Genomic DNA, 16999 nt, shown 5'->3' on the forward strand with positions numbered 1-16999 from the left:
GAAATGAATATTTACAGTCATCCGTGAACGTGGGATATGTAAAATCAAAGTAAGAACAACATCATCCACTAAACGTTAAGTGCTGTTAATGGAAATGTGGTATTAAAAATGGTCCGATAATAAAATATACATAGGTTATTATTATGGCGAGTGAACCATCATTTCAGAGGCAATAAATTATTCATACTTACTCTGTACTGTGTATAAGGCGTCAGGGGCTCAAGAATCTCGCAGACGTAGTACTCGTCGCAGTCATAATCTGCCAAATTTATCCATGTCCCTTCTTTCTTTTGCCCCTTCTCGTCATTCTGCTCATTATGGAGGTCCGCGTACTGGTACTGGATGTTGAAGGGTCGGCTGGACAGGTAATGCTCCGGAAAGTGCATGGCCCACTTGATGGTCAGCGGCGTGTCCTGTCGATCCTGACTGGGGGTCTGCACCAACTGCGGTTGCGTCCTCTGCACTGTCTGAGTCATGGCCAAGCGCTGCAAGAGCCAATAATTCCGCTGGGACATCTCGCAGGCCCCTATGCAGGGCATGTCGTGGGAATAGAAGTGCGGCGAGGACTGGCAAGCCATTTGGAAACAGTCGTGATCAGAAAATCTTTACGGATATAAGAGATGAATTTGCACTTACACAAGCCTCTTGGCAGGTTTCCACCTCCTTAAGGGCTCTGTACCATTGAGCACATCCCTTGGTGCACTGCGGAATGGATTTGAATGGATTAAAATGGAGAGCTTTCTATGCGAGCGGAGAGTCAATTAGCGTAGTCAGGCACATTTTTAATGAAAACCAACACAAAACGTTGTAAATCGCTGCACACGTGCTCTCTTCCTTCTTGTATAGCTTTTCGCAAAAGGCGCAGATTTATTCGTCAATGGGGAGGTCGTAGGACAAAGGTGATGGGGGAAACCATGATGCAATTATATAAGATGGTCTCGTCGGCTGCCGAATCGTTCGGTTTTTAGTCCCCTAACGTTCAATGTGTGCTAGCTTGATAAAGATAAAGCTTTTTTGTAAGCACTGTTAAGGGACTGCTTTTGCCGACGAGACCACCTTATACAATTGTATCATGGGTCTGATTGCTATTTCTTTTGAACTTTTTATACCCGTACTCAAAAAAGAGTTAAGGGGTATATTAGATTTGTGGTAAAAGTGGATGTGTGTAACGCATAGAACTATATATATTCTTGATCAGCATCAATAGCCGAGTCGATAGAGCCATGTCCGTCTGTCTGTCTGTCCGTCTGTCCGTTTGTCCGTCTCGTTGAGCGCCTGGATCTCAGAGACTATAAGAGCTAGAGAAACCAAATTTGGTTTCCAGAATCATATGATATCCCACTGCTACAAGTGTATTTCAAAATTTCGCCCCGCCCCTTCCGCCACCACAAAGGACGAAAATCTGTGCCAGGCACAATTTTAAAAATAGAATAAAACTAAAAACGCAGTATCGTAGAGAATGCCCATATCTACCAAATTGCCGAATCTGAATTAGATTGGATCATAATTATAGCCAGAATAAAGAAAATAATTTTCTGTTGGTTCTTCCGCCCCCTCCTGCTAGAGAAACGCTACTCATTCTCTTTCTCGCTCGCACACTCTGCCGCGTTCAGTGCGCGAGCAACCCCTAGCGGAGGAGATGTATATATACATTGTAGATGTAGATGTAGATAATAGATGTAGCAAAAAAATGTAAAGTGTAAACTTTTTTTTAATTCTAAAATTCGAAAAAATTAAATCAAAATGAAAAATATATATACTGACTGAGTGCGGGTATAAGTAGAGTCGCGTCCCCAGAAGCGACTCGCACGTTCCTTCTCGTTTTTTCTCGAAAAAAAATGAAAAGGCTTATTGCGATCGGTTTGGTTACACGAGTCCCACGGCAGCGCCCCTTAGTCGGTTGGGCGGTTGTGGTTGATGGCTGCGTTTCTGACTGGGTTCCGCGCGTAATGGGCGGATTGGTGTCGCATGGGCCACTTGATGGTGCAGTCATTGCATATCAAAGTCCAAACAAAAAAATTAAACATCTGGTAGTAATGAACCTTGACATTCTGAAAAGCCAATAAATTCAGCTTTAAAGTAGACAAGAATACTTTGTAGCTGCGGGTTACCTTCTGGGAAATATCAAGCTTTCAAATGCAAAATTGATAATTCTCTTTAAATTTTACCTACTAAACTCAGAAAAGTCGGAAAAAAAATCAATCTTGTGTCTTTGTATTTTTTGTGTATAGGTGAATTAATCAAGCATCGCTTAAAATCTATGGATAAACGGTGGAGCTGAAGTTCGTTAACCAAACCTCAAAAGTGAAAAAATAGTCAATTTGGAAGGTTGCGGGCCCAACTGCTCATTGGAAACAAAGCAAACGAAAAGGGGTTGAATTTTTGGTACCTGAACGTGTTCCTTTGGCTTTGGACCATCAACGGTATTAAAACAGGTAAAATTAGTTTTAAGTCGTTTTGGTCAAACGGCTGCAAGTTGACCGTTTAGCCATCGATTTTAATGAGCAATACTTTAAACGACGCCTAATTAATGCGTCTATCTAAAACCAAACCATGTTGGCTAAGAATGATTTCTTTTTCGACTTTTTCCGAGCTTTTAAAGTCAAAATTTCGAAAAAAATAAAATAAAATATACCAAAAAATGATGAAATTTAAATTTGAAAGCTTAATATCTTTCAGGCGTTAAGCTGCAGATACAAGGGATCTGAGCCGCATTTTTAGCTGCATTTGTCAGCTTTTCAGAACTGCAAAGTTCTATCAAACAGGAATATAAGATACTTAAGTTATGTGAAAAATAAAAGCACTACCTCTGAAAAAAAACATTAAAAAAAACCAGATTTTAAAAAATTCTTTAAAACAAAAACTACACCATAAAAAAAAACTATAATTCGTTTCAAAAATTGTTAAGCCCCGAAATCTATAAGAAAAAGTTATTTTGGGCCACAGCCTAATTCTAGTGTTGACTAGTGTTATTTGACAAACCCCCTGAAAATCTCATTTGGACATTTGGAACGTTTCAACGGCCTAACTGTCAGTGTCGTTATGACTTCAGTTAACAAAAATTAATAAAATACAAACAAAATTAATTTAATTCGTCTTTTCCTGAGTTTTTAAAGTACAATTTTTGAAAAATATACCTCTCAAAAATAACACAACGGTTTTGTCACTGAGGTCATTGAGCAGTAAAGTTATGACTTTTTGAACTTTTGTTGATGGAAAAAAGTCAATAACACTATTAAAACCTGTAACTTAAAAACGCGATCTGATGGAAAAAAAATGGAGATCATATACTTCAATACTTCAATCAGTTTTCAATCAACACATAACAAGTTTAATTTTGTTCCCTTGTGTAATCAATTTTTCGTTTGAAAGCTTGATATTTTCCAGAAGGTAAGCTAATCAACAGTCCACTTTATATCTGCTTCAATTATACCCGTACTCAAAAAGGGTTAAGGGGTATATTGTATTTGTGGTAAAAGTGGATGTGTATAGACGTAAAGACGTCCGTCTTTCCGTCCATATGTCCGTCTAGATGAGCACCCAGTTCTCAGAGACTATAAAGGCTAGAGCAAACAAATTTTGTTTCCAGACTCATTTTTTATCTCACAGTGCTACAAGTGTATTTCGAAATTTCGCCCCGCCCCCGCAAAGGAGGAAAATCTTTAGCAGGCGCAATTTTAAAGATACGATAAAACTAAAAACGCAGTATCGTAGAGACTGACCATATCGTATCGGTGAAGATGTAGAATCTAAATGGTACAGAATCTACATCTTAGATTTAGAATATACATTGAAGATATAGATAACAGATGTAGCAAAAAAAATGTAATATGTACAATTTTTTAATAGTCTTCCCAAAGCATAAGCTCAAAAATTGATATACTGTCTGAGTACGGGTATAAAAATAGAGTTGCGCCCCCAGAAGCGACTCACACGTACCATCTCGTTAGCGTTATAGCATGGCATAGTAAATTACAACCAGAAGGAAGATACTTAAGTAATGTGGAAAAAAAAGGGCGATAACTCTGAAAAAATTATTCTTTAAAAAATTGCTGCTATAGAAAACAAAATAAAATGTCATTAAGCTTTTTTTAAGCCTCAAATCTATAAAAAAAAACGAGAAGGAACGTGTGAGTCGTTTCTGGGGACACGACTCTACTTATACCCGTACTCAGTCAGTATATACATACGGACAGACGGACAGACAGACATGGCTCTATCGACTCGGCTATTGATGCTGATCAAGAATATATCTACTTGGGGGTCTACATGGGGTCGGAAACGTTTCCTTCTCTGCGTTACACACATCCACTTTTACCACAAATCTAATATACCCCTCAACTCTTTTTTGAGTACGGGTATAAAAAAGTTGGCTTTGTTTGAAGCGGAACAATTTTGTTGATTTGCATTTTTCCTTGGTAAAACAAAGGATTAATTCGAAAAAAAACATCACATCATTATAGAAAAAAATATGGAACATAAATTAAACAAAAGTTTTTCTACTAATCAGCATGCAGAAGAAGTTGGGGCAGCATGAGAACTAGGCGCCAAACAAAACGGACAAACAGATATGGATACATTTGGTCCGCTATTACTGATGATTAAGAATATACATAGTTATATAAATTCTGCCGCCGGGATCGACGGGATTCCTTCCTGTTTTTTGTATATCCTGCACTCTATGAGTAAAAGGTATACATATGTAAGTAGAATAATTTACGAGGGCTTCTTAATTATCCTATATGAGAAGTGTTAATTGCAGAGACGCGCACTTAGAATTCGTCTCATACTGAAATCGAGCACCAAAATAAAAATAAAAACTCAACCACATCGAAAAATACTCTCCCTTTCGCGGTTAACAAACGTCTCGCCTTCCTTTTGGGGCCTGAAAAGGGTTCACATTACCCCTGATCATTTTCCATTCTTTCATTTCATTTCGTCTTATGGCTATCACATGTCATTTGGCACCCTTGTTTCTCCACTTACGCGTGTTTTGTAGCACTTCTCGCTGCTGTCCGCCTTTTCGCACTTGATTCCAAACTCGTCCAGAAATAAATCCTCCTGGAAAAGTTGCAAAAATAAATTTTAAAAAGCCACAAACCAATAAGTAAATAAAATTATAGGTCATGGGAACGGAAGTGACTGCTGCATTGCATGGGAATGGCTAGAGATCGAATTTGAACTCTGCGACAGTGTCAGTATCCAGAGGCAAATTAAAATTGTTTAATTTCATTTGTGTTTTTTGTATACTCTCAGAATTGAAGTGTATATTGTTTACCTCTTTACAATGTACATCATATAATATTATATACGTACACACACATGTATGTATATTCTGTAGTGTTCATTTCCTTCTGTCTTTTCTTGTTTTCACACGTTGTAATGCATTGATGGCATTGCACATCATTTTCGACTAATTGTTAAGGGGTATAGTAGTTTCCGAGTGGCGGGTAATTGATAGTCAGACTTTTAACTATTCAGTCTTATTTATAAGTTTATTTTATATTTTTTTATAAGTTTAACTGAATAAGCCCGAGAGCAAGATATACCCAAAACAGGTTAGGCCTGTGAGCAGGGGCGTTGCCAGGAGTTGAGATATTCAGATTGGAGCATACATACATACATATGTGTGTGATATGTGCGATAAATAGTCGAAGGGGGTTGGGGGTCGATTAACCCAAATTAATTTGCATGCACTAAAGTTTGGCCAGAAAGCGGACTATTTGGCTGAGTGTTCTTAGCGCTTAACGGCTGAAACGCATTTTGAGTTTGGTTTTTTTCGTTTCGTTTCTTAAAATATTAACACACATACACATGTAAAAAGGTTACAAAACCAACACCAAATTATACACAAGAACAGGGAACACAGAGAAAAACAGAAGAGTAAGCAAAGAAAGAACGACGTCTAGTATTAGTTCCAGTATAGAGATGCTTTCATCCCTGCTTTGAAAACGCTGTGGCACTAGGCGTCGTTTAAGACGATATCGTCTAAGCAAGATAAAACGATATGAAGATTACGTATCTACAAACCCACAAAAAAACTCAGAAATAAGTTATGAATAGTTTTGAAAGAATGCTTTGTTTTTTTTCTTCATTTCTCATCCATACCACCAAAATGTTCCACAAAGAAACGTGGCACGGCCCTCTGGTTCATTATATGTACGTTTTTAGTTCCCCAAGTCTATAAGAAGAAGATAGGGAACGTTATGAGTCGCTGCGGTGGCCGCTACTCTACTTTTAAACCTGTACTCAGTCAGTGTATATGTGAGCTTATGATTTATGTGGAATTTTTATACCCGTACCTAAAGATTTAAGGGTTTCCTACCCTATTAAGTATATATATTCTTGCTCAGCATCACCAGCCGAGTCGATATAGCCATGTCCGTCTGTCCGTCCCGATGAGCGCCTAGATCTCAGAGATTATAAGAGCTAGAGCAACCAAATTTTGTTTCCAGACTCATGTAATATCACTCTGCTACAAGTTTATTTCATGGCTATATCGACTCGGGTATTGATGCTGATCCATTCCTTCTGTGCGCTACACACATTCAGTTTGACCACAAATCTAATATACCCCTTAACTCCTCGATGACGGGCTTAGGTCCAGAGTTTTCTGTGCTGTTTTATATTGTAATTAGGTATAATTTTCCTTAGCGGAAGCTAATTGCTTCGAGCAGCACTCCACACACTCCAGCAGAGCTTGCTCAGAATATGTTTCTGGTTTCTGTGCTTTAATTTATTTTTCCTTTAAATTCTACGTAGTATTTATTAATTTAGCTTGATTGGCTTTTTCACAAACACAAATAGCTATTAAGAGCTGAAGCTTTCGCAACTCACGATGGCAATGGAACAAGGAGATTGAGAATGAGAACGGGAACATGATAGAAATTGGGTGGGCAAGCCGACTAATTGGCGTTGGGGGTTTTCATGTCGTCATTGCTCATCTTTTGTTGTGCAGTTTCTACTACATTAACTCGAAAACTCACGGACCGAGCCCCACACAGCACTCTGACTGGGTTAGTGTGTTATTGACACCATTGTGTTCGTGTTGCTTTTGCTACCTCGCCAGGCTCTGAAAAGCAAGCGCAGGAACACGAATACGAGTACATACATACATGTATGCCACAGCGTTTATAAATTGGCAAAGCATTTTGCACACTCTCGATGAGCGGGAGGCAAAACGTCTCAGCGAAATCTCTTTTGTGTGCACAAGCTTTTCTAATCGAAACGAATTCCAGGTCCAGAATCTATGGGGGGCATGCTCCAGATTCAAGCATGGAATGCCGAGCAAATATTTCTACGCAGCGTCTTAATTAGCGTCCTAAAACTCAATGGACAGTGAAGACAGGCCGAGTAGTTGAAATAGTTTTTCTTTTGTAAAGATTTATTAATTTGGAATGAAATAGTTGGAACAAAAAAGGTCTCCAGAGGTGGTGTACCTCTCAGTGATGCTCGTGAGGGTAATGGGGAATCAGCCACTACTCAGTTGAGAGGCGCTGTATATATGTAAATACATATGTATGTATAAATGCAAATATGTACATATGTATGTAGTACGTGCATGTACAATGAAACGATTTAAGTGCTCATAGAAAAAAGGATAATGTGTAACAAACTAAAAGCCCTTCGAATAGGATACATTTTTTTATTTGAACATTTTTATATTTGAACGTTGCTCTCAGTCCGCCCATTCCTCTCTCAGATCTCTTGCTCATGTCACGCTCATTTAGGGCAATCACAGAACACGATGGTTCGTCATTAATTTTAATTGAGCCAAACTACATTGATGGCCTGGGTAAGAGTGGATTACAATGGCGTTTCGCTAATGAATGAAGTGTAACCGAAGCACTGATTAAAATGCAACTCCACTCCACTATGTATTACAAATTTTCAGATAGTATACATAGTACTAATTGACATCTACATACATACATAAATTGATGCATATACAAACATACATACATTTATATGTACGCTCTGGCTTTATGTGCCGCTTCATAGCTTCAGCCCCGCAATGATATCCCCCCGGCACTACAATCTACCCTAGATGAGGTTATTTTCCAATGAAATAATATTCATCCGAATTGCCATGCAGATAATAGTGTTATTCCTACTTATGGAATGTTTATGATAGTAGAGTTATCTGATAAAATAATATTTGACACGCTAATGAATAGTACCTACGATTGAGCTGAGAACTCATTTTTAATTATTTTAATATCATTGCTATGACAGCTATATATGTACATACATATACATACATACTATGTACAATGTACATACATGTATATCATATTTTACGTCGCCTCTGACGGGCTTGGCTTGTGTTAATCGTTAAATCGTGGGAGATCCTCAATAATAATTATATTTATTTATAATATTGTTATCATTATTTATTATTTTTAATTTAAGGATTTAAGGATATCTGACATACATACATATGTTGGGAATCCATCAGAAATTTCTCAGACAACGGAACCAACTTTAGATCTACAGAAAAGGCACTGAAAGAAGAACTGAAAGAAGAATCCATATCGTGGGATTGCGACGATATCTCGGTGAAGTACGGTCACATTAAATGGCACTTTAATCCTCCGGGTGGGGTGCACCTGGGAGCGCCTTATCAGGTGAACGGAAAGTGTGCTAAAAGCCATATGCCCAAACTATTCATTCTACGATGAAACTCTGCGGAGCGCACCCATGGAAGCCGAACTCATCAGCGTTCTCAAACCATTTTATGCGTCTGGTGAGTAACTGGGTAAGTTCCTTGACCAAACGCTTCCAGAAATTGTCGCCGAAAAGCTGAGTTTGGTTCCAGCGCTGTCGCAAGCCCCTGTCGACACCGCATATTGGCTTGTATCCATCAGCCGAGCCTAATAGAAAGTGATTTGGAATTAAGGCCGCATTATCATCTGCCGGAGCTAGTTTTAGCGTTGTTTCGCATTGAAGAGTTGTTATTTTTATGGAATATGTAAGTATAAGTTGGTCACCCGACCCAAGTCGGTGCGTTTGTTAGTTAAAAAACTAACAAATAGACGAATTCAATCAAATATGAAATGCCGCATCAGAAAAGCTCCATGTGACGCAGAGAGTTTGATGACGCGACGCGTCGTTGCTGTAATGCGACCAATTCAAATGGTCTCACATACGCATCTGTATGTACATATGTACACTGTACATACAAAAATACAAGAATGTATGGACGTGTATGCAAATTGCAGTTACGCTGAGCGTAGGTAATCCAAATAATGATAAAGCTTATTTTTGATACAGAGCTACACACAATATATATGCATGTACATATGTAGGTTGGAGTCTGTGAATTCCAACAAAGAAAATAGCCTTACGGTGCGCGTAGCCAAAAACTTTTCTAATAGCTGCGAAATACATAGTTCAAAAACTGCACCGGAGCAAGGGGCTCTCTTGTAAATGAAGTGGCTGCTAGTTTGGCCCATGATGAAATGGTACAAGGTGGTCCCGTCCCTCTCTTTCGGATCTTATTCACACTCACACAGCTGTATGATATGTACTAGTGGTCAAGTGTTGATTCTGGCCAAAAAAAAAAAGCTCACGTCTAAATTTTGCAAGCTTCTTTACCTCAGTCCCACCTTCGATTTCTGTTTATTTTACCTCTAAGTTTTCTAAATGTAATCAATTTGACCAATATTGAAGGTACTTTGGGATGGCAAATTGAACAGTTTCACAGGTTTATAACAATCCTTTTCCAAAAAGTAGTGGCCATATGGGGAATATTGCCAGAACATATGTATATAGCTCATTCAAAGGTGCTAATTGCGGGCCAATACTTTTGTTTGTCTAGCTTTAGACCTCTGTTCGCTTAAGAAATTGTACAAAATAGTGCAATAAAATTAAATCATAAAAATGAGCACATCTTGTAGAAAATTGGTTCAATTATCGGAGAAAGTAAAGACAAAGTAATGAAAAACTCTTAAAGAGCAGTAAGCTGAAAAGATATTGCTGCTCTACTGCTAATGTCCGTCACTGTATGTACACACATGCATACATACATATGTACTATGCACGTACATATTACACATAATTTAATTAACCTCTACAGCATGCGTCCAGCTTCTCTGCGTGTGTGTACCCGACTAACTTTAACAATCAGCAAGTTAAGTTGGTGTATGCCGGATAAAATAATGAGAACACAGCTGAGTTGTGCGGGTACTGATATGATTGTACCTACAAGTTAGTATGTACATATGTACAATGTACATATGTAAATGATAAATTAAATATTTTAACGACACTAGAGAGCTTAGTTCATCGAATTTGTAATACAGTTGTTCAGATTTTTGCTGATTTTATGTACTAGCTTTCAATCGAGTTTTAGCCCTGCGCACATACATACATACATATGTATGTATATGCATATGTACCTATATGTGTACATACACATGTAATTGTTGATTTCCATTCCTGATTTATGCATAAATACAAAGAGTAATGACAGCAGTGGCGTAGCTACGTAGGTTGCAAGACGGTCCGGCGCACCGGGGCCCTCGAGCTTGATGGTCCCCCAAGCTCAGGGACCTCCAAGCTCAGGGGCCCCAGACACTGGCCAGAAAATCACTACAAAATTTGTCACTCCACACTTCTGTTTGAAATGCCAGCATATCAGTGTAGCAGTGTGATATCACATGAGTCTGGAGTCTCTGAGAACTAGGCGCTCATCAAGACGGATAGTCGGACGGACGGACAGACGGACGGGCAGATATAAATGGCCATATCGGATGGGCCTTTGATGCTGTTCAAGAATATATATACGTTATGGGGTCGGAAACGTTTCCTTCTCTGCGTAGAACACATCCACTTTTACCACAAATACAACTCTTTTTGAGTAAGGGTATAAAGATTCGATTTACTGCATGCCATGTATCTGATAATGTATCTGACTTTAGTTGGGGCCCCAATTTTCTTTGCACCGAGGCCCTTTGCTACCTAGCTACGCCACTGAATGACAGCCCTAGACAGTTACTCACCTCTACAATGCAACGCTGCACACACTCACGTGTGACGCGTTCCAGGACCACACGCTCATCGATTCCATCGATTCCATCCTCTGGTAACTCTGCCATTGGCGCTGGTGCTGGTGCTGGTTCTGGTACTGGTCGGGATATGCTGCTGATGGCAATGCCCTCCACTATGCTGGGCGGATCGGCTGCTGCGTGCTTGTGCCATATGGCCACTTTCTCCACTACGTCACTGTCCAGCTTTGGCAACAGACTCAGATGGTCCTTGAACTTTTGTGGCAAGCCTGAGTAATTAAAGTGCCGGCCATCTTGGGAGCGACACCCATCGCAGCAGATCGACAGCAGGATCAACAGCAGGAGATTTACAATCAAAATCGCTGATATGCCCCCATGTCCGTCTTGGCCGCTGGCCAACTGGCGGCCCAGGCGCGTCACCTGCTCACGCAGATCAAACCTGCTGCTCTGATGCTGGACGCTATGCTTTCTCTGGCATGTCGTAGCTGTCGGGGACGACTGCTGGTTGATGTGGTTGGTGGACATCTTCGTGTTCACGTTCACAGCAATTTTAACATTGAAGCTAATGTTGAAACGCTTCGCGGTCGCTTCACCAGGAGTCTTCTGCTGGGATTGCGACTGCGACTGCTGCTGCTGCTGCTGCTGCTGCTGTGCTTGGTCTACATTCTGATGCCAAAACATATTCATTGATTTGACAACGTGTGACCTTCACCTCAGCTTTTCTAGCTTTGCTTTGCTAGGGGCTGTGTGTGTGCTAATGTGTTTTTGTGGGTCAGGTTCTATTTTATAGTCGTTCGCGCTTTTACTGTTGTAGCTGTGAGTTCGCTCTGCCAACTCCGAGTTTGAATATTAGCATTTGCCTAAGCCGGAGACTATAAGGCAAAGAAAACAAGACAAAACAAAAAAGAAAGACACACAAACAACATTAAAAACCAAATCTCAAAGTCAAAACCCGAATTCAACGGGCATGAAAAGTGCATTAGCTAATTACCATACTATGCAAATTAAAATATAACAAAACGCGTAAGCTCAACCGCACAGCACCGCACCGCTTGATACCGAATTTTTTCTATAAATCCTTCTTAAATTTCTTCCTGAGACTGAGTCTTTAATCAAGATATCGTCAAATTTAATTATCGATTGATAGCTTACAATATTATAAAATTTATTTATTTACTCTCCTCGTACATACATATGTACGGTGAATTTTCACAACGAATCAATATTACATATGTACATACATATGTATGTACATAGTATATACAAAATTTGGATACAATTAAATTATTTTTGATGATATCTTGGTTAAAGACTTGGTCAGTCCTTTTTTTAATATTATTTTTAGCTTTTAAATAAAAGATCACGCTTCTCACTACATCTAATATTAAAGTTTAATCGAATTTAGTCACTGATTTGTGACTGCATTTTGTTCCCGATAAATGATGTCAACGAGGAAGTACATTTTCTGCTCTAAGCCAAACTAATACGAATATATGTACATACATATGTATGTATGTATGTATGTACACATGTACATATGTACGTTTTAGGGGTCTTATGGCATAGTTTAATTCGAGTGATACCAGGAGAGTAAATAAATAAATGTTATATAATATCAATCGATAACCAATCAGCAATGGTCCAACGGAAATAAAGTTGAATCCAATATCAAGTTATTGAATTGTATGAATTAAATGTGAATAAATAAGTAGTATCAACTTAGGAGAGTAATATTTCCCCTGCCATGTTGGGTTTGCTTTCAGTCTGCCTCAGCCAAACCCGGCATTGGGTATAACTCGGCAAAATGGATATACCCTTTCCAATATGCAGAAGAGACGAAGTGAAATCATTTCATAAGCGACAGCTCCAAGGTTTCCGAGGGCGAATTTGTGCAAGTGCAGGCTGATACTCAATACTCACTCGAACGTGTCACTAAAGATTCGAGTCCAGGTTTTGGACCCTCCGCAGAACATGCTCGTGGCATACATACATATGTACATGTTAAGCAACAAGTCTGTATTGCTTAGTCAATAAGTCACACGCCCGCTCAAAGCAACAACGGAAGGGCAATAACAAATTTATTCTTATTAAGATGCAAAAAGATTGACTGGAGTGGGGCCTTCTCTTCAGAAGAAAATCCCTTCAGTTAATTGCGCTTTGATTTCATATTAACTAGGAGAACAACAGCACACAGAAAATGGTAATTAAATCGTACCGAAAAACACTCTCGCGTACACAACAAAAAAAAGAGACAAAAGGGCGAAAATAAATTGAAAATAAATTAAATAAACCGCTACAAATATTGGAAATATGAAAGATCACAGGAAATTAATGGCATAAAAGCTATTCGGAAAATTTATGCAAATTCCGTTTAGCGATTTTACATTAATTACTGTAATCACTGATGTATCAGGCCAAACTGTTTTTTTAATCTTTATTTGTGGCATACATACGCCGGCCGTTCGAGAGCCAAATTGTCACATTGTCATACAGCCAACGGCACTGCGACCTAGCCCACATTAAGCTTAGCCTGCTGTTGAAGCTGTTGAGCGCATCTAGCGCGGTTTAATTCAATTTATTGTTGATTTGAACAGCTTAATTGCATTTTATTGTTGAATTTGTATTTGTTTTCCCCAACTAAGCAGCAACTTGAAATGAGGGAGAGGCAGGGCAGAGAGGGCCCCACTTACTCGGCGAAGTGTCAGCGCTCAGATGGTGATGATTCACGGTACTTCTCAGTGGCGCGATCGGAACACAACTGTTTGACCTGACGAGCAACATGTTTTAACCAGCCCAGTCGATAGCAACTCCCCAGCCCAGCCCGAAGCTCCAAGCCACAAGCCCGAGAACTACTCGTCGTCGCGCCGATGAACCGAAGCAAGCCATACGACGTCCGACAAGCTTTAAAAAACTCAACTTTGACAGAGATCTCTTTATTTATTTCGACAGCAGTGAGCCATCTAGACCGCTTCGAGTTTTTGACTCGAGGGGTGAAAAAATCACCCGTGAAATCCGTAATGGCACAGGATATTATTTTTCCGAGTTCATAAGCAACAATGAGAATTTTAGCAGAGAGTTGTGAATTAATTCATTTAATTCTTTATTCCATTGTTTTTACTAGAAAGATCAAAGAAAAATATCTTTGATTGATCTATGATTTTTGTGCAGTATTTTTCACGACATTTTGACTTTAAAAACTCAGGAAAAGTAAAAACAACAAAATACGATATATTTGTATCCTTTATTATACCCGTACTCAAAAAAGAGTTAAGGGGTATATTAGATTTGTGGTAAAAGTGGATGTGTGTAACGCAGAGAAGGAAACGTTTCCGACCCCATAAAGTATATATATTCTTGATCAGCATCAATAGCCGAGTCGATATAGCCATGTCTGTCTGTCCGTCCGTCTTGATGAGCGCCCAGATCTTAGAGACTATAAGAGTTAAAGCAACCAAATTTTTTTCCAGACTCATGTGATATCACACTGCTACAAGTGTATTTCAAAATTTTGCCCCGCCCTCTTCCGACCACACAAAAAACGAAAGTCAGTGGCAGGCACAATTTTAACGATACGATAAAACTGAAAACGCAGTATCGTAGAGAATGCCCATATCTACCAGATTGCCGAATCTGAATCAGATCGGATCATTATTATAGCCAGTGTAAAGAAATTAATTTGCAGTTGCTTCCCCCACCTCCTCCAGCAAGAGACCCGCTACTCATTCTCTTTCTCGCTCGCACACACTCTGCCCTGTGCAGTGCGTGAACTTTGTGGAGAAGATGTAGAATCTACACTGTGTATGTATAATTTACATTTTATATGTGGAATCGAGACTGTAGATGTAGATATTGATATTGATAACAGATTTAGCAAAAAAATTTTAAATGTAGAATTTTTTTAAATTCTACATAAATCATAAGCTCAAAAATTTATAAACTGACTGAGTACTGGTATAAAAGTAGAGTCGCGTCCAAAGAAGCGACTCACACGTTCCTTCTCGTTTGAAAATTTGAAACTAAATAAACTAAATTTGAAAACAAAATTTCGCGGCAGGCGTTTTGCAGACCGGTACTCAGTTCCGAAAAAAGGCCATTCGATAAATACTAGAAAAACAGCCGATGGTATTTTCCCTTCTCGAAGGGAACATAGAAATATTATATCTTTCGTCGTCCAACAGGCACACACACACACACCGACATTAAAAATGGAAGGAAACAAGTGAAAGCCAGCTACATAAGTGCAAAAATGAAGACAAATTAAATTTAATTAAGGCAGCCAAATGAAAAAAAATTATATGGATATCATTATTCCTTAATTTTATACCTGGTACTCATTTTAATCATATAATCATATGATGGCAGGTAGTTTGTATTACTATCTTCAGTCCTGATCGATTTTAGACTTCCAGTTTCTCATACCAGCTTTACATATGGAGCATTGATTTAGACGAAAGCTTAACGATAAAGCTTGCTTGCATACATATTGAAAGCTTATTTAAATATGGGCATTTCTCTGACGAGGTCCACCGAGACCAAAAAATGTAGTCTATAAAAACACATTTCCATATAATTATGTTGCGATATTATAGTCTAAATATAATGAACGACAACTAATTTACCCAATTGACATATATTTTCAATAACTTAGAAAACCACCTCCATATATGTATGTCCCGTGCGAATTGCTCGGTTTTTTTTTTAAATCTTCACAACGAATAGTTCCCCAAAATCGACCTTAGGACCACTTATAGGGCTAGCCAAGAGGTGTATGATAAAGGTAAACAAACTTTGAAAAATCGTCTTATTTTTACAACTTTTTACGACTGCCCCGTTCGACTTCAGAGAAATGCCCATATGTGTGCCCCCAGTGGACCAAAACTTCGTAAACGATATCGCAAACGTGAGTTACGCGAAACTCAAGCGGGTAACCCGCTTGATTTTAGATCCAAAAACGATAATAAAATGAATCACTTTGTGGCAGTGAAAGTTTCGTTTTCGGTAGCTCGAAGAAGGTATCGTTTGCGGACCTTTTATAATATCTTTTGCGAGCCTTTTATGCTATCTTCTACGATACGTATTTAATATCATTATCGAGCCGAAAGTAATATTAAAAGTAGCCCACTAGTAATATTAAAAGTAAATCAAAAATAATATTTTTTGTCTCGTATTTTGTTCGCATATTTATTATTTAAGTAGGGACGGCGCAAACGCTATTCCCGGCTATCAAAATTTACACAGACGAGTTATTCACATTAGGAATAATCGCAAAAGTCTCACTCCGGAGGAACACGCTCGTGATCACGATTAACCTCTACGCCTCTGATCGGCATCGGGGTTTCCATGTCCTCACAGCCAGAAGCAGTTGGGAATTATAAACCTATCCTACTGCTACGACTTTAGTCGACGCTTGGTTTTAGTACAATAAATGCTCTTTTCTAAGTCCGTCTGCGAACATTTGGCGATACTTTACCGGTAGCTAGCTATTTTCTCCGTTATGTTTTACTTTCTTGTCAATTTTTCACTCAATTTTAAGCCCGTTTGCGTAATTTTTGCGAGACTTAAACGTCCCCTGGTTTTTGTCCGCTCAATGCTCTTTTTTGAGTCCGCGTGCGCACATTTAGCGAGACTTTACCGGTAGCTAGCTATATTTCCGTTTTTTTTTTACTTTCTTGTACAGTTTTTACTCATTTTTAAGTCCGTTTGCAATAATTTTGCGATACTTAAACGTCCCATGCTTTTTGTCCGCTAAATGCTCTTGTTTGAGTCCGCTTGCGGACATTGAGCGAGGCTTCAGTAACAACTCACGGATTTTTATCATTTCTAAGTCCGTTTACGAACATTACGATAGTTCCGCTTTACTATCGTCTTGTGGTCCACTGGGCCAGTATATACATACATACATGTAAGCATTGTTTAACAGAAGAGCAGCAGCAGTAACAGTAACGAGATACAACAGCAGATAAGCAGTCAAGGCAGAGGAAGAACACAGC

General features: G+C 39.0%; 1 protein-coding gene and 1 pseudogene across 3 annotated transcripts in view; both read right to left on the minus strand.

Moving 5' to 3' along the window:
- LOC111072114 (protein sevenless) overlaps positions 1 to 13772 on the minus strand; it is a 29915-nt gene extending 16143 nt beyond the window's left edge. For 2 of the 3 annotated variants that reach the window (XM_022363760.2, XM_022363758.2), the window contains exons 1-5: positions 13700 to 13772; positions 11004 to 11881; positions 4987 to 5061; positions 637 to 702; positions 192 to 566 (exon numbers count right to left, since the gene is read on the minus strand). In XM_022363760.2, coding sequence (XP_022219452.2) covers positions 192 to 566; positions 637 to 702; positions 4987 to 5061; positions 11004 to 11696 — 1209 coding nt within the window. In that variant the 5' untranslated portion in view covers positions 11697 to 11881; positions 13700 to 13772. Of the gene's footprint in view, positions 1 to 191; positions 567 to 636; positions 703 to 4986; positions 5062 to 11003; positions 11882 to 12929; positions 13178 to 13699 lie in introns of those variants that run through there. The other variant, XM_022363759.2, reaches the window with a different exon arrangement.
- Positions 13773 to 16201: 2429 nt separating this feature from the next.
- LOC121405181 lies at positions 16202 to 16339 on the minus strand (annotated as a pseudogene).
- Between the last annotated feature and the right edge of the window lie 660 nt (positions 16340 to 16999).

Source organism: Drosophila obscura, unplaced genomic scaffold (assembly GCF_018151105.1).
Source record: "Drosophila obscura isolate BZ-5 IFL unplaced genomic scaffold, ASM1815110v1 contig_75, whole genome shotgun sequence".
Taxonomy (NCBI): domain Eukaryota; kingdom Metazoa; phylum Arthropoda; class Insecta; order Diptera; family Drosophilidae; genus Drosophila; species Drosophila obscura.